Here is a 23,805-nt window from a genome sequence, read left to right as displayed (position 1 = left end):
TGTTTTCTATTGTAATATATTGTAAAACGTAGTTTATTTCTGTGATCAAAGCTGTATTTTCAGCATCTCCAGTCTTCAGTCACATGATCCTAATATGCTGATTTGCTGCTCAAGAAACATTTATTATTATTATCAATTCTGAACATATTTTATTTTTATTTTTGTGGAAACCATGATACATTTTAATTATCAGGATACTTTGACGAATAGAAAGTTCAAAAGAACAGCGTTAATTTTAAAATAGAATGATTTTGTAACATTATAAAAAAGTATGTTGCTTTTGTATTGTATTTTATATATATAGTATTTTAGTTAAACATTAAGTTTATTTTGTAATTTAGCTAAGAACATTTTATATCACTAAACTAAAACTCTTTTTTTTATTATTATAGGTTCAGCTTTTTAAAGAAATCCACAATTTCTATTAAGTCTACCAAACTAATGTCATGCATTGAAGCAGAATCCTATACAGATTAAAAGGGTTTTGAGAGCATAAAAAAAAAATTCGATTCAATGAAGTATGCCTAAACTTTTGACTGGTAGTGCATGTCTGGCTTGAAACAATAGAGTATTGTTTATTAGGGTCTCCCACAGGCAGGGTGTGAAACAGCTGTGACCCAATAGAGAGCCATAGAGTGTGTGAGTGTTCATTGGTCAGCAGATGGGCTAATTTGCATATACCATGACCTATATCTGATAGGTGGGAGCTGGAGACACCAGAATCTGCTGCAAGCAGAACTAGTGATGACTGAATGAAGAGCTTTTATTCTCACATTTCTAAGTGATTTTTTGTTTGCTGTTTTTCTCAGTGTTTGCAGACATGAAGCTCTACTGCAGTTACTTCATGCTTTTGTGCATGATTTGCAACATCAGCTGCACGACAACGAAGTACTTCATGTATGAGGAAGACTCACCTGGGACAGAGATTGGAAACCTTTCTAAAGACCTAAAAATAGACCCAGCGGAGGATCCTGAGACATCTTTCAAGTTCATACAGAAGACAAACTCCATCATTCACATGAGGCAAATCGACGGGCTTTTAACAGTAGGAGAAGTCATCGACCGAGAGCAGCTTTGTCACCGATCTCCACAGTGTCTGATAACTTTTGACGTTGTTGCTTTTTCAAAGGAGAAGTTCCAACTCATTCATGTTGAGATTGAGGTAAAAGACATTAACGATCATTCACCTCAGTTCACACGCAACGAAACGCATTTGGATATATCAGAAAACGCACCTTTGAACTCACGATTTCCGCTGGACGTCGCTGTGGATCACGACGTCGGAGACAATTATGTCCAAAGCTACCATATTTCCCACACAAACCATTTTGTTGTTGAAGTCAGCACTCGTGAGGATGGAGAAAAGTCAGCCGAACTCGTTTTGATCAAGACGCTCGATAGAGAAAGCGAAGAGTTTTATACCATTGAGGTGATGGCGACCGACGGCGGGACTCCGGCGAAATCTGGCTCGACAACTGTTTACATTCGAGTGCTAGATTTTAACGACAACAGCCCGACTTTCGAACACAACTCGCTCAAAGTCGAGCTCAGTGAAGATTCGCCCATCGGCTCACGTGTGCTAAAAGTGCACGCTTTTGATCCCGATGCCGGGATCAACGGAGAAGTCGTGTACGGCTTCGTCGAAGGCTCCCCGAGCGAAGTCACACGTGTTTTCCAGATCGATCTCATCACAGGAGAAGTGACCCTCAAAGACTCTGTCGATTATGAGACCAGAAAGTCGTACGAGTTGCACATTCAAGCCTCCGATTTGGGCGCCAATTCGATATCATCCACCTGTCGTGCTATTGTCGAAATCGTCGATGTGAACGATAATGCGCCGGAGATTAGCATCAAACCAATGACTTCCACCAGCGACGGAGTCGCATTCATTACCGAATCTGCAGCCGAAGAAAGTTTCGTAGCTCTTATTAGCACCTCAGATGCAGATTCGGGTCCCAACGGCTACGTACAGACGAGTTTAGAAGGACACGAGCATTTTAAGCTGCAACAAGCCTACAGCGATACTTTTATGATCGTAACAACTACGACTTTGGACAGAGAAGCCATTCCAGAATACAACCTAACTGTGATTTCTGAGGATTTAGGAACTCCTCCGTTTAAAACCATCAAACATTATACCATTCGCATCACAGATGAGAATGATAACGCACCGATGTTCAGCAAAGCCATCTATGATGTCTCAGTAATAGAAAACAACATTCCCGGGTCGTACATGACTACGGTGGTCGCACGCGATCTTGACGTTGGGAAAAACGGAAAAGTCTCCTACAGCCTAATCGACAGCAAAACGGCAGACGGTTCGCCGATTTCTACATTTGTTTCCATTGATCCTCATTCTGGCTCTTTGTACACGCTGAGATCGTTTAACTTTGAGATTCTGAAAGAAGTCGAGTTCGTGATCAAAGCCAGTGATAAAGGTTTCCCGCCATTATCAAGCACGACTTTAATTCAAATCCGCGTGGTGGACGAGAACGACAACTTTCCGTATTTCACATATCCGGTGTTGCGAAACAATTCCGCCGACGTTCCGATTCCCTTTAACGCTCAAAGCAGCTATTTGGCGTTAAGACTGACGGCTCAAGATGAAGACAGTGGCGTAAACAGAGAGCTCAGTTTTCATATTCTAGAAGACGATGCTAAACTTTTTTCCGTTGATAAAAACAGCGGCGAAATCTTCTTGAAACGAAAACTCACTGCACAATGTGGAGACGTCCTGCAGATTAAAGTTTTGGTGGTTGACAATGGAAGAGAGCCGCTTTCTAGCACAGCAACCGTCCGGTTTGTGGTGACAGACACAGGTGCACAAGAGGACCAGGTGGTTATTTTACTCCGATCCAAGGATGAAGAGACTCTGGAGTTTGATGTGTGGACTGCAGTGATTATTGGTTTCGCTGGATGCTGTGTGCTGTTGCTGACTGCGATTATCATCCTCACTGTGACTTGCACCATCAAACGAAGGCGAAGAAACTTTGGGAGAGATGGCCTATACGGATCAACCCCGCTTTCCAAGAACAACCCTGCCGGTTCAAACATTTATGGAGGCCCTAATGCCTTCCTCAGAAGCGAAGGCGATTCGATGCAACCTCTGTATGAAGATAAAAGCCTGGATTTTGAGGAAAAGGTGAGTGATTTTGGCTGAACGTTTGGATGCACATTTCCATTTATGCCAGCATATTAACTTTGAGCTTTTGTTTTGATAGCTGTTCCTGCCCTGCAAACCTTTTGAGCAAACATTTTTATGGCAAGATGAAAAATACTGTCTGCAAAGAAGGTAAGAATGGTTGCAGATATTGTTTTTGTTTGGTGTATTTGCTGACCTGGATAATTCCCATTTTAATTGCTTGACTATAATTTAATAATAATCAAAATATAAAAATAGCGAGAAAGAAAAGTTTGAGACCATTAGTGAAAATGCTTTTATTTTAATTTTTATCTGATATAATTAAAAATATTAAAGTGTAATATTCTAAAAAATATATATAATTATTATTTTAAATTATTTAAAAAATATTGATTATATAATCAGCATAATGATTTGAGTGACAAATAATCATAAATTTGAGAATGAATAGAAATCTGTATGTCTACAAAAAGTCACATGATCAATAACACTTATTTACTTTGATTATTCACAGAAAGAGTACGTCTGAAATATCTCTTTATTTTACATTATAGCGTTTCTATAACTTTGAGTGACAAATAATCATGAATATGAGTTAATCTGAGCATCTGTACAGAGTCACATGATAAATGACACTTATTTACTTACATTTGATTAGTCATCTGTAAATAGTGCATCTGAAATATTTTTATTTTCCATTATAGGCTTAAAAATCATATATTCCCATGTTTAAATGCAACACGTTTTTATACTTTTGGGCCCAGTTTTAGTTTTGCAGCTACTGTCGACAAATACACATTATTCTGGTCAGAAAACTATAAACGTGTTTAATATGCAAACAGATCACTTTTTGATTATTGTCAGGGTTTAGTCTCTTTTTTTCACAACAGGTCAAGAACCATGCATGATGCCCTGGCATATTAGTCATGTCCCAGTGAATATAGTGTTTTGTTCTGCAATGGAATATCAATAATCAGATCGCGTGTTATTCAGCAGCCACTAACAGATTTGATGTGATTGTATTCGCAGTGGCACCAGCAACACAGATCAGCTGAGCGTGAAGGACAGCGGCAAAGGAGACAGTGATTTCAATGACAGCGACTCTGACATCAGCGGAGCCGCTCAGAAAAGAGGCCTGACAACCTTCCAACCTCTGGCCAGAGGTGCGTACATTATCTAACAGACGAGCTTTACAGTGTTTTCTTTGAGATTGTTGGCTTTGCTGCAAACACTGATTCTCTTACTCAGCATTTGTCTTGTTTTCTAGTACTAACATCTAAACATTCCTAAATCACAGTACATTTACTTGAGAAAAACTCGAAATTAAGTTAGAGTTTTCCTTAAAACAAGGGGAACAAATCTGCCAATGGGGTCAGAAATATAATCTTGTTCTCCTTTGAATTAAATTAATTTTTCTGACCCAACTGGTGGATTTTTGTTTTGTTTTTAAGCATAAACTCCATTTTAATACTTTTTTTTTCCAGAATTTATATCTTAAATCATTTTGTTTCTCAAATAAATGTATCTGGATTTAAGAATGTTTAGATATTTCTCATACAGCAAAACGAAAAAAATCAAATATATATGTAAAAATATAAAAAAATGGCCAAACAATATTTTATACTTACATAAACATATTTCTACTCAAATATGTTTTGGCCATTTAAATATTTTACATATATATATATATATATATATATATATATATATCAAAATATAAATATATTTTATTCCAAGAGATTTTCACTGTTTGCAACATATATTTAGCATATATTTAAAATATATTGTAGCCAGAAAAAAATAATTTATTTATTATTATTTATTTATTTAAAAAAATATATATTTATTTATGAGTGTACAAACAAGCCAAAAATACTGGGAAATATTTTTTTTTTTGTAATGTTGTATTTTATTAAAATATTTTTTTTACTTGATTTACTGGCAAAGAGTTAAAAAAATAAGTATAAAATTTTGCGATATGCTTAAAAAAGAAAAAAAAAACATATGATCAGCATAATAATTTGAGTGACAAATGAACATGAATTGGAATGAATATGAACCAGGTTGATTTTTTGCAGTGCATTAAATTCCTCTGTGTTTTTCTCTGTAAGGTGCATTCAGCAGTGCAGGAGACTGGAAGAGCAAAGCTCACGTTATCCAGACCCGAAACATGCACGTCCCGCCTGGCAGCGCATACACCATCGGATTCGCACCGGCGGCACCGCTTTACAACACGACCCACGTCACTTCCCATTCCTGGAGAGAAAACCACAGTAAAACCAACACGTTGAACACACAGCGACCCGTTCAGACTTTCTCAAGAACAGGAACGCTGCCGTCATACTCAGCCCATCAGACCAAAAGAGCAATGACGGGCCTCGAAGAGCAGATCGAGACGGTCAAAGATGCAATTCTGCTTCCAGATTCATCTGAAGTTGCTACCACTTTTTAAATATCAAAAAAAGTTTAGTCTTGTTCATCGAATCTGATATTTTAGCTGATTACGTGAGCGTGACGGACTAAGCAAAACGTTCCCAGCTATTTAGCAGTCAGTACTTTTAATACTGGTTTGCCACAAATGGAAGTGTTTTTCCTTTCTTTTCTTATTTTTTAATTCAGGAAAATATATTTAAGAACAGCCTGTGTGACTTAAATTAACAATTTTGTTTTTGTTAATATTTGTATATTTTAAAACAAACCCTTTTTTTGTGTTGCTGACTCACCAACATGATGGATTTTCTGTAAATAATTTTGCAAACAGGTACCAAACCAATTTAGTTTCTTTTATAGATGTTGTTAGCAATGAGTTTGTATGTCTTTAGTTAAAGAAAAATGATAATGAGAATCTGGGGTATTGCTATTTCTGACATAGTTGTGTAAAAATTCTTAAATATATGCTACATTTTTTTTTTCTAATTGCACATATATCCTGATTAAGTATCTCTCAAAAACGTTAGATCTCTTCCAAAAGTGCCATCAATACACTGAAAACAAATTTGGTGTAGAAACTATTTTCACTCAAAAATGGCCAACTTTCCCAAATAATTGGCACGTAACATTGAATTACAGACTGAAATAGTATTTTCTTGTAAAGCGTACTGCAATACTGTGTGTGTTTGAGAGTTGAATGCTTTCCTTGTGTATTTGCTTCTCTTTATTTTCCGGCTTGTGCAAAGACTGTACATATTAATTGTATATGATTTTCTCACCTCAGTGACCCAAATAAAGTACTTAGAAACCTATTTTATTGCCTGACCTCAGAGAACGTCTTGTTTAATAGCTGATTAGCTGTAAAGACTCATGCAGACACATTAAGTTAAGTCCTCAAATCCAGCCTGTCCGATTATTGCACACACATGGCCTGTTCTGGATTAGCTGCTTTATAACACAGCGGCCGCGTCTTTACAATAACATGTGAAGAATGAGGCTTAGAAAGACACACAATCAGGCATATTAGTGGAGTTAAAGAGCTTGCTGTGAGAGATTATATGGCCATCTTCAGTTAGCTGCAGTGTAACAGGTACAGACGGCCATATAATACAGCTATATAATACACAAACACAGTAGCCAAAAACATCAGAAATATAATACAGATATAATACAACAGACTTTATCAGGGCAAGTACAAAAGATTTCACTTGGTGCTGATGTCGAAAATAACAAATAAACGAGTAGAAATAAAAATAAACACATTTATTTAGTAATAATAATAAAAAGAATAGGAAATGTTTACATATATACAAAATAAACAATATTTTCAGTCTAAGCATATTTTAGATTTTTTTTTGGTCTTGTTTGCAAGTATACAAGGAATGTGACTTGATACTATTTAAAATAATATATATATATATAAAAATATATATATATATACACACACACACACACACACACACACACACACACACACACTGTATATATATATATATACATATATATATGTCCAAATTGGGCCCAAAGCGTCATTATTTTGTGTGGCCACCATTATTTTCCAGCACTGCCTTAACCCTCTTGGGCATGGAGTTCACCAGAGCTTCACAGGTTGCCACTGGAGTCCTCTTCCACTCCTCCATGACGACATCACGGAGCTGGTGGATGTTAGAGACCTTGCTTGGAGGTGTGTTTGGGATCGTTATCATGTTGGAATACTGCCCTGCGGCCCAGTCTCTGCTTCAGTATGTCACAGTACATGCTGGCATTCATGGTTCCCTCAATGAACTGTAGCTCCCCAGTGCCGGCAGCACTCATGCAGCCCCAGACCATGACACTCCCACCACCATGCTTGACTGTAGGCAAGACACACTTGTCTTTGCACTCCTCACCTGGTTGCCACCACACATGCTTGACACCATCTTAACCAAATAAGTTTATGTTGGTCTCATCAGACCACAGGACATGGTTCCAGTAATCCATGTCCTTAGTCTGCTTGTCTTCAGCAAACTGTTTTCAGGCTTTCTTGTGCATCATCTTTAGAAGAGGCTTCCTTCTGGGACGACAGCCATGCAGACCCCCACCCCACCCCTTCAACCTCTTCAACCTCTGCTGGCAGCACTCATACGTCCATTTCCCAATCACAACCTCTGGATATGACGCTGAGCACGTGCATTCAACTTCTTTGGTCAACCATGGTGAGGCCTGTTCTGAGTGGAACCTGTCCTGTTAAACCGCTGTATGGTTTTGGCCACCGTGCTGCAGCTCAGTTTCAGGGTCTTGGCAATCTTCTTATAGCCTACGCCATCTTTATGAAGACGTATTTTATGTTCTTTTTTTCAGATCCTCAGAGAGTTCTTTGCCATGAGGTGCCATGTTGAACTTCCAGTGACCAGTATGAGAGAATGAGAGCGATAACACCAAATTTAACACACCTGCTCCCCATTCACACCTGAGACCTTGTAACACCAACGAGTCACATGACACCGGGGAGAGAAAAGGGCTAATTGGGCCCAATTTGGACATTTTCACTTAGGGGTGTACTCACTTTTGTGGCCAGCGGTTTAGACATTAATGGCTGTGTGTTGAGTTATTTTGAGGGGACAGCAAATTTACTCTGTTATACAAGCTGTACACTCAATACTTTACTTTGTAGCAAAGTGTCATTTCTTCAGTGTTGTCACATGAAAAGATATAATAAAATATTTACAAAAATGTGAGGGGTGCACTCACTTCTGTGAGATACTGTATGTGTGTATACTTTGTATATTTATTATGTATATATAAATACACACACATAACATAAACTATATTTTTAAAATGTTTATATATTTAAAAACATATCCATATATTTCTATTTGTTTATGGTCTTGTTTTTTGAGTTTGACTATAGTGGCATTCAAAACTCACGCCGAAGACAAATAGATCAATAAATCCATAAATTGTGTCATCCCTGGTTTGGGCTGTTCTCATTAGGATTTTTCCATATACAAATCATGCAGGATTACACTTTTAATATGAAGGTTGTGTAATTCCAGAACAGGAATATCGCAGCACAATAAAAAGTGCTATGAAACATTCATCATATAGGTGCTTTCATTCTGCGATGTGAGTTGCGGACGAAAAATAAATAAATAAACAGGAACATTCTTTCATTTCACTCTGGCTTGAAGGGATGTTTTCACTCGTGCAAATAACAAGAGGAACGGCGGCATCATCCTTTTGTTAGTAATTGCTCATAGCTGATGGGATATGACAGATTTCCAATTGCATATGAAGGGCAACACCACAAAAAGATCAATAGCACATGAAATAGCTTATTGTATCCTCTCTCTCAGTGTTTTCCATAGAGGTCAGATGAGAGGCACAGAAAGAGGACATGATGCTGAGAGCAGGGTTAAAACTACAATAGTACAGCTAAAGTCCTTCAAAACTCTCCCAACAAGCAGATTTTAACGTTTAAACATATTCGAGTGAGTTTACAAGACACCAACATGACTTTTTTGCCACACCGTATGAATGTTTCATTTAAAAATAAGTTTAATTTAGGAAGTCTTTCACTTGCAATGTAATTATATTTAATTTGCTTCTATTTTCATTTATTTTAATACATTTGACCTTCATTTGACAGGAAACTACATGGTGACAGTGATTACACAATAGAAATATATTAAATGCATCATGTATTCTGTGTCGGTTGGGTTAGGTAATGTAAGTGCATTTGTCATTATAGAACTGCGATGCTATACATTTCATAACAAACTTGTGATTTTAAACAGCTGTTGGGATTTTGAAGAGTTGAGAAAATCTACCATTTACTTAGTGAATTGCTAGTTTGTTTCATGACAAACAGTAATTTACAATAAAAAAAATAGTCATTGTTCAGTCATTTCATATAGGAATAGTTCACCTAAATGAAAACTCTCAGCCATCCAAGATGTGGATGCATTTGTTTCTTCATCAGATTTGGAGAAATATAGCATTACATCAGTGTCTCAGCAATGGATGCTCTGCAGTGAATGGGTGCCGTCAGAATGAGAGTCCAAACAGTTGATAAAAACATCACAATAATCCACACCACTCCAGTCCATCAGTTAACATCTGGAGAAGACAAAAGCTGAAACAAATCCATCATTAAGACCTAATAATGCTTCCTCCAGTGAAAAAGTGTTCTAGTCTGAATCAGGAGAGAAATCTGCACAGATCAAGCACCGTTTACAAGCCAAAGATCTTAGTTAAAAGCATCTTAATGATGGATTCTGACGGCACCCATTCACTGCAGAGCATCCATTGCTGAGACACTGATGCAATGCTACATTTCTACAAACCTGATGAGGAAAAAACTCATCTACATCTATAGATGGCCTGAGAATGAGCACATTTTCAGCATGTTTTTAATTTAGAGTGAACTATTCCTTTACGGCAAAGGCAGAGGATTTGTTCACTCAGAGGCTTGTAGTTTCAGTTTTGACTCATGGACAGACATATGGACATGCATTGTGTCACGAAAACCACCAGATCCCACAACACTGCTCACCAGTTTGTTCACCAGCTTCCCAAAGGCTACTGTTAGTGCTGAAAAACGTATTTAATGAGTTTCCAGTGGCAACAGTAAATGGCAAATGAGTCTAATAATCTACGATCCTTCATATATCTTTATAAAGTGCGCTGGTGTAATTGAGATTAAACTAAACAGGCCTCAGCAATTCAAGCCACGAGTCTGTTCATCTATAATGAAAGATAATTTATCCATATCATGCATTATGGGCAAAGTAAATTGCTCAATTATTTCTACATCAGTGAAATTGTTTTGAGTGTGGGTAATTATGTTTCATATTTATGCCCATTAAAGAGACGATGTTGAGCTTCTACAGGTAGATTATCTGTCCAAACGATGACATTTATATATATATATATATAAAAAAGTGTTTTTATAGCAACAGCAGCTACTAGATATGCATACTTACAAATAAAATACATGTTGTGCTTTTCAAGTTTTGTTGATGGTTTTTCATAAATCACTGTGCCATTAAATATAATTTTGCACTCAGATTGTGATTGTGATGGCTTGTATGGTAAAGGACATGAAAGCTGTTTGGTACTCTATTATTATCATACTTGTATTCTTCCCAAACAATTCTCTTATTGAGTTTCTGTTGAACATAAAAATGTCTCGTCAGTACCTCATACCAAAAAAAAAAAAACCCACATTATAACAAATATCCTTCATTTTTATCTCATAATCTTTATAATCCTTATTTATTATTATTATAATTATTATAGCCATATGGTCCAAAATATTTACCAAAAAAAGTAAGACATATTACTATTATAATATAGTTTATTAAAATGTATCCATATTTAATTAGTGAATTTAATTTTGTTTTTATCTTGTTTTTATTTAAAGTTTGAGTCATTTTATTTTAGCCATTTTACATTTCATAGTTTTTATACATTATTTCCTCTTTAGTTATTTTTTGTACATCAAGTTATACTAAATGAATCTACTTATTTTTCAATTTTATTTTATTTAAGTTACAGTTTATTGTATTTCAAGTAATAAAAATGTTTTTAATGGTTTAGTTAACTATAATATCCTTGGTACGTACACATTCATACAAACATGAAATTTAGTAAAAAAAATAAATAAAAAGTAAATAAATAAGAAAATAGTTTCAAACCTCGTAAGAAGTACTAAAATGTACAAGCATTCGTCCCACAATAATGTAGAAGAAATACAGTAGGTCAAACAGCTATTTTCTGTAGCTAAACATTTTTAATCTTGACAGGATTAGAAACTGAAATTGCTTTATAATGAATGTTTCCTCACATGAACCATTGATTGAATGAGCAAAAACAGGCTTTAGCTTTCAAGCGTGTGGTTCTCATGTAATTGCCGGCGTTAGTGAGGCCCATGAGAACGAGATCTTGCAATACTCACTGAACATAAACAGCATTGCTGTTTATGGGGGCCTTTCTTGCACCTAAAAGCAATTTTTAACCAAATTTCTGTTATTACATTTGCTGAAATATGTCATTTTGAGCTCTCCCCATGGTTCGATTGGTAAAGGAAATATCATGCAAGAGCCTCTTCGGATTTGCCATGCATAAACAAACAACTTTCATAATATTCACTTCTGCCCATTTCAGATCTGTACAGCTCACATTTTAATTAAAACTGTGCTTATAATGAAAAATCATGAAGCAGATTTAAAGGAACAGAATGAAAACATGTCCTCACCCTAAGGCCATCTGATATGTAGATGAGTTTGTTTCTTCATCAGATTTGGAGAAATATAGCATTGCATCACTTGCTCAGCAAAGGATCCTCTGCAGTGAATGGGTGCCGTCAGAATAAAAGTCCATACAGCTGATAAAAACATCATAATAACCCAGCTGTTTTGACTCTCATTCTGACGGCACCCATTCACTGCAGAGGATCCACTGGGGGGGGGGGGGGGGGGGGGGGGGGGGGGGGGGGTATGATGTAATGCCAGGTGTCTGTGTAACTCAGTGGGGAAAGTTTTTGCTTTTGCTTTGTTAAACTTAAAAACAGAGATTGCGACTTTAAAATTAAATATTGGGGTGTCAAACACAACTTTACACATTATGTTATTTTTAAGGATATAAAACAAAATGTGCGATAATACGTTTTCTCAATTGTGTTGATGAGGCTGTATGCATATTTATGAATTTTCCATAGCAGTGCGCTTCATCTCACTCACACTTCTCCATAACAAAACAACAATCTGTCCTATTTTCGTCTCATCCAATTACACCAATATCAAATTAAATGCAGTCAGTTACTGCTTCAGTTTGAGAGGAAGCTGGCAACCGACTCTGTTTTTCACTCACACTATTGAATGGAAAAAAATGAATCTGTATTATAATGGGCAATATTACTGATAATGATATCCAGTATAATATGAGTAAATGAGGATGAAGGGCTGATGGGGCTGTGAGGCTCTGCCCTAGATAGCTCAAAATCAGGACAATCAAAACACTATCATGTGATCAAACTATCCAAACAGCTGCACGGTTTAATTATTACACAAGTCTCCACTCAAAATTAGAGATTACCAGGGGAGTCAGCATGGAGTTGCATTATTATTATTATATGTGCTCTGCAGAAAAAAATAACAGAGCATATGCTAATTAATACCTTTATAACCAAACAGCTCCTGTGACTGATGCAGCTAACAGTTTTTGGTTCCTAGAATGTTGTTTCATATTTCTACTTAGTCCTACTTAAACACACATACATACATACATATAGTGGCCAAAAACATAGTTTAAATATGCTCTAAATATATGTTGCAAAGAGCATATGTTCACATGTGTTAAAGGCAACAAATAAGTTTTTTCTTCTGATGTGACATACATGTGGATGTGTTTTCTTGGATTGAAATATAGAGGGCAAAATATATTTTTAAATGCATTTAATATATACATATAACAAAACAAAAACAATCAAACAACACGCGTTTCATCATTCCCCTCTTAGTGTGCTTATAAATTGGTATGAAAACACATACCATTTATTTATTTATTTATTTATTTTTTTGCATTCACGTAAAAAGGTAAACACTGCCACCAAGCGGTAATAAATGTAACAGCAGTGGCTCTGTCTTGTGGAAATATTTTTTTTTTATCTCAGAAATGAATGTAATGAAATAATTGATCTCATCCTTCAGTCCAGACTACGAAGCAAAAACGAGAAAAGTGTGAAGATCTCGACAAACCAAGACAAAAATAATCATGCATGGCTTCTTAGGGCTTATTTGAACAACCTTATGCCTAATTATTAAATTATTCAGAACTATTCAAATACGTTCCTGAAGGAATAAGACGTGGAGAGTTTAGCTTTCAACACTAATTAAACACACCATGAACCAGATCGCAAATAAATGTGAGTGTAGCGATGACTAAATTACATAATAACTTTCCAGCAACTTTTATGCATGACAAATGCAAGGAAATACGGCGTTGAAACTGCTTCTGATATTTGGATCGCTGATGTTTGAAAGCTGGGTTTGTGCGCATGCGCCGTTTTACAAGTGTTCAGTATTTTAGTTTTGGTAGTTCTTTAATCTACAATTCTATTCGACTTTTTCGTGTCTCGTTTGCTGTGAAAGTGACTTACATTGAAGGAAGGAAGGACTCCAAGCCATTTTTTGGGGAAATATTAGAGACTAGAAGCTGGGCTCAGTACCACCTAACAACCACACATGCTTATAGGGCTACACCTGCATGCTGTTCAAAAGCAGTGTATATAGTAAGCTAGATCTCCAATTTATGTCTGTCCTGCTTGACCTTAATATAACCTACCTCAATCACCTCTATATGTTTATTCTGGATTAGGCCTAACAAGTATAAAAATTAAATCTTTGTTTTTGACAGAGAATATTTCGATGCCTTTTGTTATTTTACTGGAGCAATTTCTTTAATAACGTAAATTGCACTCAAGTTTGGTCATTACCTCAACAATCCCTTAAGGAAATCTCATATAAATTAACCTAAATTCTTAAGAGTTTATCCTACAAAAGAATTTCTGCAAAAATTAAAAATGTAGAATGCTCTTTTTATGAATGCTCCACTGAAACAATTAGTGATTTACTTTGGTCCTGCCAATATACCCAGCATTTCTGGAATAATGTGGAGGTTTTCATTGTTGATAATATCTTAAAAACATTTTCCTTATCTTATAAACATGTGATTTGGGGTTTATTAGGCCTATATCAAGAATTGCTCTTTAAAGGATGTTTGTTTTATGTAAATTTCACATTCATAAATGCAAGTTTACAAAGGGCAAACCTATTTTTATATAGCTTGAAAAAGAGATTAAAATGTATATAGCTGTGATGTGAAAATCTAAAATAGTAAAGCAATGAAAACGGTTACCTTTAACATTTTCACATAACAAAAATGACTTTATGGTGCTTACTTACAAAGTACATTTTCTTTAAAACTGCATTGTAACATCCTATGGAAGTGTAAAATATGTGTAGTAGCTATATATTTGTCTGTAAACTGATGCTTATGTAGCCTATACCCTCTCTCCTTTTTTTTTTTTTTTTACTTTGGCTTTTTCTTGTTCTGTCTTGTTGATGCATATGAAATGTTTTTAGTTATACAGTGGGAGATGGCATTGCCTATGCATGCTATTTGTTGACATTAAAGCATTAAAGAAAAGAAAAGAAAAACACAGCAACTCTTAAACAACCATTGGTGATAGTAAACACATTCAACGTTTCTCTGATTTATTTTTTTTTTTTTCTGTCTGAGGGTAAAAATGAATGTATAGCCTACCTTGTTATTCCGCTCTGAATCTGAATCATGAACCCACTCTGAAGTTCAGATTTAAGTAACTGATTCACGAACCGATTCACTTCAAAACAGACGGTCATTTTGCGACACAATGGTTTAACTGATTCTGAGTTTCGAAAAGCTCCATTTCACCCATCATCACCATCCCAAAAATCATTACAAGCTTTGTTGAAAATGAATGATCTGGTTTTTCTTTCCAAAGATAACATCCAAAACAAATCTGAGGTAACTGCTTAACTAGTGAAAACACTGATATGACGAGCTGCACATCAAAATACATGAAAACATTGTGTATTACGGTCGAGTATAGCTTAATTCACTTTATTGTAAATAGCTTGAGCACTGCAGTTCAGTTGCTGACATTGGAAATCAGTTGAAAGCATCCAGTCTCTTATATCATTGAATGTTCAGTTTATCATATCGTAATAAATATTTGTGAAATTATTGTTGTATTTGATTGTATTATATCTAGTCAATGTAAAATGAGCGAATGGGAGAAGCAGATGAACACAAAACAACAACAAAGTTAAAGAGGGTAAACTTCATCATTCAGCTGAACTGTGCTCGTATGTTTCAACACTTCAGTTCTTATATGCAGAGGCATACAGTAACTAAGTACATTTACTTAAGTTAAGTACTTAAGTACACTATTTGAGTATCTGTACTTTACTTGAGTATTATTTTTTCTGGAAACTTATGACTTTAACTTCACTACATTTGAAAGACAGATATTGTACTTTTCACTCCATTTCTATCAAAGTCGTAACTGTAGCAGCTTTGAAAGATCAGTGGGTGCTTTTTTTTTCTCTAAAATGTGACTTTATTTTTTTCAGACAGTTTATCAGTACTCACGCTTGTAGGGCTACATGATTTCCCAGCATTTTTTTGAACACTGACCAGTTGCAATTGTGACATTTATTTACAACAATTTAATAATAAGAAGTCAGTATTGTGGTATTAGACACAATTGATTTTGCTAAATTGTGTACATGGAAATATTATCAATATTTTTTTATCAGGTGTTTGACTTGAAGCAGCACTGCACAGACCGTTCTGTGACATCAAAGTACTGTGACAGCAATTAGACAGCATTTTTTCATTTTTGTCTTGCTGTTTTGCTTTTTTGTTAAAGCAGTGTTGCTGTTGTAAAGTTATACAGCTACAGTTGTGTTGCTGGGTTTGATTTTCTTTTCCTCCTTATCACTCTGTATTTACAGCAATTTCACTGTCCACTCTGTTCAAATGTGGATGAATGGCTACACATAGATGTGTGCACACACTGTCAGAGCTGTGTGAGATCACTACCATCCTGCTTTTGTTATTCGGCCAACAGAGGGAGCTCACACATCTCACGCATTTCAGATTAGCTTTATTGCTGTCGAATAAAATATACTGATGCATAAGGAGCATAATGCCCAATTTTTAAATCTCCTGTCATTTATTTAGTAGATATTGTTAGGTGGAGGAGATGATGAGAGCAGAGGCGAGGACATCGATGCAGTGTCTCATTCTTTTTTTTGCAGACATGACCCATTTTAGGGGAAAAAGAAACACCTAGTCAACATTTCAGTAGTGCATCCTCAAATGAGATACGACTTGTGTCAAAATAATATCCAAGTATGCAATATAAAAGTCTATTAGAAGCCTGGAATAGTGTTTTTTTTGTTGTTGCTCCTTTCGCTTTGTGTTTTTGTAAGTCTTAACACTGAATGTGCACTTCAAGTCTTCAAAACACATATATAGACTACTAACAATCATAGAAAGCATGGTAATAAAAGGGGATTTGTTGTGAAAATGAAGAGTTCAGATGCAAAAGCCTCTAAGTGTCATCTGAAATTTTCTTCTAAAATTGGTATTTTTCTAAGGCTCCTATGTTTATGTTCAGTTATTTCACTTTAATGGCAAAGAAAATAACCTATTGCCATTAAAGCTAAATTACTGAAGCTACACATAGGTGCCTGAGAAAACAAAAACATCATTTATAAGAAAATTTTGAACGGCACTTAGAGGCTTTTGCATCTGAACTCTTCAAATATATATATATATATTTTTCTAGTTATGCTTATCAGCTAGAAATTGCTGTCTGTGAATCATGAACTGGAAAAGTCATGGAAACTTGTTGGGATGGGAAGCCTTAAAAACAATGAAAAAACAGGCATAGAAACTTAGAAATTGTTTCTTGTGCAACATGCTCTGATAATCTATCATTTACAACTTCAAAAAAATAAAATTAGCAGTGTATGAGAAGTTAATAATGCATGTAACAATTAATTTCATAAGCAATGCAAGTGGTTTTATTTTCAACAACACCATAGCTGTTCCCTCTCTTTCATCATTAATTACACACATCGTCTAAGAAGCTACAGATCGCCGACCTTTTTTTCACCAATGTAGACTTGGACAAATAAGCCTAGAGCCCATTGTCACATCCTTTTATGCTCTGAATAAAATACATCTTCACTGATTGGCTTTGAGGATGATTGGAGATGAATGTTTTGTGCGTTCGGACCTAATGACCAACAATTATGACTCACCTCTCATTTTCAGTCATCTTCGGGTGTCTGCGGCAGCTGGAAAGCATTGTTCTCTGAAGTGTTAGAAATGTAAATGTGTGCAGTGTGATAGAAGACTTGCCAAGGAAAGCCTAGTGACAGCACAGACAGCCTACATTCACTTCACTGACCGGTTCATTCATGTTGAACACAAAACTGGCAAGAGCTGGCAGAAATCAACAGTTCAGATCCAATCAGCACCAACGGATGTGCTGCAGTGAATGGGTGCCGTCAGAATGAGAGTCCAAACAGCTGATAAATACATCACAATAATCCACTCCAGTCCATCAGTTAACATCTGGAGAAGACAAAAGCTGCATATTTGTAAGAAACAAATACACCATTAAGATGTTTTTAACTTCAAACCGTTGCTTCCAGTTAAAATATGAGTCCAAATCCATTATAACGCTTCCTCCAATGAAAAAGTCATCTGGTCTGAAACAGGAGGGAAATCTGCACAGATCAAGCCCCGTTTACAAGCCAAAACAGCTCTGAACAAATATGTGGCTGGATTTTGATGTGAGAGACGACAAGAGATGAACTTTTTTACTGGAGGAAGCGTTATTATGGATTATAAATATTTTAGCTGGAAGTTAAAACGTCTTAATGGTGGATTTGTTTCTTACAAACACACAGTTTTTGTCTTCTCCAGATGTTAACTGATGGACTGGAGTGGTGTGGATTATTGTGATGTTTTTATCAGACTCTCATTCTGACGGCACCCATTCACTGCAGAGCATCCATTGGCTGATGTAATAGGAAAATAGGAAAGGAAATAGGAAAAATTTTAATATACACATTTCTATTTTTCTGTATTACCATTTGCAGACACGGCCTTGTCATTATTTTCATTTTTCCCATGACAAAGGACAAAAATTGAATACACACATTTGCTGGCTTGCGCAGTTTCATGTCCTTGGATGTCATTCATGCCTTTGTTGTTTTTCTGCTCGCAGTATTCAGTCTGTCTGCACTCCAGATTTGGAGATGCCCCTAATTGCTTTCTCATTGTGACTAAGAACAAGATGCTTTTCATATGAGGAACGACATGAGTGTCAGATTCAGTAGCATCAGGCTGTCATCCACCTCCCCACTCTGACCAAGACATGAGTTTATTCTAGTGCAGGCCTGACCACTGTGCTTTTGTTGACTTTGACAAATGTGTTGAAGGTTGTAAACAGATGCTACAGCACTGCCAATGTTTTCACCGCTGAACAGTATGGTCCATCCATCCATCTATCTATCTTTAATATTGCATGTTCCTCAGCTAATCATATACATATAATCATACTTTTTCAGTATAATCATACTAAATGTAATTGTTTTCACAATTAACAGATTTAAGATGATTCTAAGTTATTTGAATAAATGCATTTTGAAACTATTATTATTTAACTAAAATCAAGTAGATGCAAATAATTAATAATAAACTGTGCCATATATAGATTTTTTTTAAGTGCAGAAATCTTACCTGTTTCATTTATGTATGACTGACAAATATGCATCACAAGTTTATTAGTTTGTTTTGGTTAAAATGTGTAATCCAAATGCAATTCAGATTCAAAAATCTTAAATTTGGGCCTAAATAGTATGTTTTTCAGTTAGATTATGTTCTGTTTTGAGCCACTGTGCATTTCATTCTCTGTCAATAACCAAATTTTAGGATTTGGTGGCTGTTTTGAAAAAAAATAAATACAGGAGCAGTTTATTTTTGTTGCACCGTAGCCTTGCAATAGCAGCCAAAAAATAAAAATAAATAAATAAATAAAACAGAAAAAAGGAAAAAAGAAAGAAATGTGGGAAAAGCGTGGCCATGTGACAGTGAATACAGGTGGAGCCCCACAGAGACAGTGATTGCTGTTGATGCTGCACAGATGTGAAAGACCGCAGATGGTTCAGCAGCACAAACGCCTGATACTCGAGGGACCGAAAATGAAAAATATATATATTTATTTATATATACTCGCACATTTATATAAAACAGCCTACACAAGTGTGATCTCTGTGCTTTCTCCGGTGAGATTTCCCAGTGAGATTAGCTCTCTAACACATCTCAGAAGTTGACACCTGTAAAGATTTGCTGTTTCCATGTTTGCACAAGAAATATCCCAAACTATGTTATTAGCATGATTCTTCCTGAAGAAACAGCATAATATACTATGTTCTTCTACCCATAACAAACTGTTTTGCACTAAAAACAGTAAGATGAACGCCAGCCAATTTTGGGCCAGTTTGGGATTATAAGTGATGCCAATAATTGACTTGGCCGATTGATAAAAGTGTTATTTTTTTCTTGTATCAATTCCAAAATCTCCCGACAGCCAAAATTTTTAATGAATTTTGAGTACATATTGTTGAAATGTTCATTTGATTTTGGCAATTTTGTGCCCCCACATTTGCCATGATTTATTTTATGATATATATATATATCGCCAGCAGCTCTACTCTCTAGATATCAGCATTAAATCCATTAAAATACTTTATATGAACTGTGTCTACATCTTGTCAAATCAGAATCTTATGCATGAGGGAAATGGCATTTTTTCTTATTTTTATCAATTTTTTATCAGTCTGCCTGGAAACAAAGTCATGTTTACAAGGTACAAAGTTGATACAACAAGCGCTTTGAGGCGAACAAGTTCACCAGTGATGTGAAATCTTTGAAAGAGAGTGAATGAGTTTTGTTTGAGTTACTTAGTAGCAAGTAAACCTGTACATTATATGCTTTATTTAAAATTAAATCATCCGGACTTACACTACCAGTCAAAAGTTTGGAATAATTATGATTTTTGATGTTTTTGAGTCTTCTCTTCTCACCATGGCTGCATTTATTTAATCAGAAATATAGTAAAAATTGTGAAATAATATTAGAATTTAAAATAACTGTTTTCTACTGTAATATATTTTAAAGTGTAATTTATTCCTGTGACGTAAAACTGAATTTTCAGCATCATTACTCCAGTTTTCAGTGACATGATACTTCCTTTAATAAAATCTCTACACATTTACTGCTATTTTTTGAGGGATTTTCAGTAACCATTTTTTGGAGAAACCATTACTTTTTTTCCATGGCAGTCTATTATTGCGCTCTAATCTATTTCAGATAAACCCGCCTCCGAAAAGCACATAAAAACAAAATGAACTAGTGCCTCTAGATATTGCCACAAGCATTAAAAAATCCATATCAGTCAACCACTATGAAAAAGCTTCATACTCTGAGACTCTAGTCTACATCTAGTCAAATCATAATCCCACGCAGGGAAACGGCATATTCCATGCTGTGCACAATGATATGAATGTGTGATATGAATATGAAGCAGTTTCTGTATTAGTTGCATCTGTTTAATATAACGGACAGAAAATAGACATGGCTCTTAATTACAGATGCATCAGAGAAGTGTTAATGTGTAGTTTTATTACATATGGGTCACACAATGACCATTTTACCCTTTTGTGCATGATTGAGTAAATGATGCATCACTGCACAATGCATAACTAGAATTCAGTATAGCATTCATACAGCCTCAGGCCATCCAAGATTAAGATGAGATTGTTTCTTCATCAGGTTTGGAGAAATGTAGCATTGCATCACTTGCTCAGCAATGGATGCTCTGCAGTGAATGGGTGCCGTCAGAATGAGAGTCCAAACAGCTGATAAAAACATCATAATAATCCACACCACTCCAGTCCATCAGTTAACATCTGGAGAAGCCAAAAGCTGTGTGTTTGTAAGAAACAAATCTATCATTAAGACGTTTTAATTTTAAAATAAAATATGCTAAAACATTAGTGCATAATCCATAATCCATCCACATATATGTTTAGAGCTGTTTTGTCTTGTAAACGGTGCTTGATCTGTGCAGATTTCTCTCCTGAGTCAGACCAGACCACTTTTTCAATGTCTTGATGGATTTGTTTCTTACAAACACGCAGCTTTTGTCTTCTCAAGACAATTAACTGATGGACTGGAGTGGAGTGGAGTGGAGTATTGTGGTGTTTTTATCAGCTGTTTGGACTCTCATTCTGACGGCACCCATTCACTGCAGAGCATCCATTGCTGAGGATGCAGTGACACAATTCTCCAAACCTGATGAAGAAACAAACTCAACTTAAACTTGAATGACTTTAGGGTAAGCACATTTTCATTATTTTTTGTTTTTTTTGGCTTAACTCTCTTTACTTGTTCAGTTCTCTTCATCGTTTTCACTTCTTTTTTGGTTGTTATAGTGGATGCACAAAGGTTAGCTCTCTTCACGTTCACAGCAGGCATCATAAATAGGTGTCTTGTTTTATTATTTTACACTTAAGCTTTGCTTGAAAAGGCATGCTTGTGCTATCTTTAAAAATAAATGACACTGGGTTTGCTGTCTAATGCAGGGAGTCCAAATATGCAAAACATACATAATTTAAACCTTTAATTACATTTATATCAGCTTGCATGAACATCAACTCAAATGTGTAATTTAATCATATTTTAATGATAGCACAATTTACATACGAGGTCCCTGGGTCTGGAAAGCCCTGATCTAATGCAATGACATCCATAAGTAGCCTATGATTCAAGTGTCCAAATACTTTTAAGGCCACTGCAGTGGTCATTTCTCTCTCTCTTGATTTAATAAATGTGATTCATTTTAATTAATTCCTCATCATCATATGCCAGTGTTTTGTTCCTCCCCCTCCCACATTTGTGCTGTTGCGATTTCCGAGTCATCGTCATGTTAGTCAGAGAAATGGTTGTCTGACGAGCATCACAGCACACTGGGGTCTGGGAACAGAATTAAAATGTAAATACAGCAACAGCAACATCTTTCCAGATGAGATGCGCGTTTCTCTCTGCGGTGCACGCGGGTAAGATGAACAACATTTGCATTGACTGTTTGGGAATAGTCTTTACTTATTATTTGACATCGATCGATTGCAATGCGCGGCGATGGAGAAGTTATTGGCAAACTCGGCGCTATTATGATTAGAGTGAGTGAATCAATGCCATAGCGTGATGTCTTGACAGAAATAATAACCATCGAACAGGAAAATATGCAACTGAAATTCGCAAGCAAGCAAGTGAATCTGTCATTAGCATGCATGTGTGTGTGTGTGTGTGTGAGAGAGAGCAGGCGTTTAACGTCGTTCAACTTTTTTTCCAGCTCATATCAGTATATTGTAGATTTACTCTGATGCGAATGCATAGTGGCTTCAATTCAAGAATGCGGTAATGCACAGTCATTCGTTCATTATCGCAAAATAAAACCCCGACAGGACATCATGAAGTGGTTTATTTTGTGATAACGACCCGCTGGCTGTGTATTAACACGCTTACACGGTTACTTGTCAGTTAAATAAATAGCCTATATGGATATGAAATATTGATCTCAGTCTAGGTTATTTTATTTTATTTTTTTTTGCAGCTAAGTAAAATAGTCAGTTGCTGTAGAAATGAATCAGCTTAGCAATGAACACTGCAACATTATTAATAGCCTATTATATTAGATTATAGACTATTAGCCTATTAATATGAAATAAATATTAAGTTAATTATTCTGGACTAAATAACTAACGTGGCTTCCTCTATTTTGTGTTTTTTCTAATCCAACTCTGTGCATGTCATAATTCCGACCGATGTTTTTTGTTTGTTTGTTTTTGCACTATCCAATGCTTTGCTTGACAGATGAAGGCGTTTTTTACTAATTATCGTATTTACCATTTTGAGTCGCAAGGTGGCGCAATTAGTAATTAGTGAGGATCCAAACATAGCTAGCCTGTGTCGTGGTGCGTTCAAGTCCCTCTGCGAAGTCCGTTTTTACCAACACGGCAATTCGTACGTATTTTACGAGGTGGCTAATTCATACGAATACATACGACCTCACTCGTACGATTTAGTACGATTTGTCTAAAACCCAGTGACGGGTATGTTTAGGGGCGGGGTTAGGTGTAGGTCATTCGTACAAATTCATACGAATTGGCAACTCGTAAAATATGTACGATTAAGCAAAAATCGTATGAATTTGTAAGAGTGAGGTTGTACGAATTCGTACGAATTAACCACCTCGCAAAATATGTACGAATTGGTTTTTATGTGTCGCTTAGTCGTAATTTTGACGCCAAGTGCATTTAAATCACTTTATCTTGAGCAAGATTTTTTTACAAAAAAATACAGCAAGGTGTTTTATCTCATTGATGAATAAAGAACGTGCATTGTAATTGTACAATAATCATATTTTGTACATGCAAACTTGCTAGTTTTATTGTGATTTTTTTTTTTACTGTCAGCTACATACACTGTATCCATTGCATCAACCGTGTTTTATCACCAACACACCCCCAAATTGGAACTTGCATATAATTATGACATTGCAA

General features: G+C 35.8%; 1 protein-coding gene across 1 annotated transcript; it reads left to right on the top strand.

Annotated features, from left to right (window-relative positions):
• Positions 1 to 718: 718 nt before the first annotated feature.
• On the top strand, positions 719 to 6,383 carry LOC306875847 (protocadherin-8-like). Its single transcript, XM_079426596.1, has 4 exons — positions 719 to 3,142; positions 3,222 to 3,292; positions 4,172 to 4,305; positions 5,254 to 6,383. Exons 1-4 carry the CDS (start codon positions 821 to 823, stop codon positions 5,592 to 5,594), a joined length of 2,868 nt encoding a protein of 955 aa, XP_079282722.1. The 5' UTR covers positions 719 to 820; the 3' UTR covers positions 5,595 to 6,383.
• The last annotated feature ends 17,422 nt before the right edge of the window (positions 6,384 to 23,805 follow it).

The sequence above is a fragment of the Barbus barbus genome (genome assembly GCF_936440315.1).
Source record: "Barbus barbus genome assembly, chromosome: 10".
Classification (NCBI taxonomy): Eukaryota; Metazoa; Chordata; class Actinopteri; order Cypriniformes; family Cyprinidae; genus Barbus; species Barbus barbus.
This window is presented reverse-complemented; position numbering and strand designations above follow the sequence as displayed.

Coding starts and splice junctions, on each gene's coding strand:
- LOC306875847 (XM_079426596.1), top strand. CDS start 821: ATGAAGCTCTACTGCAGTTACTTCATGCTTTTGTGCATGATTTGCAAC. Junction 3,293..4,171: donor AAATACTGTCTGCAAAGAAG/GTAAGAATGGTT, acceptor TTGTATTCGCAG/TGGCACCAGCAACACAGATC. Junction 4,306..5,253: donor CTTCCAACCTCTGGCCAGAG/GTGCGTACATTA, acceptor TTTCTCTGTAAG/GTGCATTCAGCAGTGCAGGA.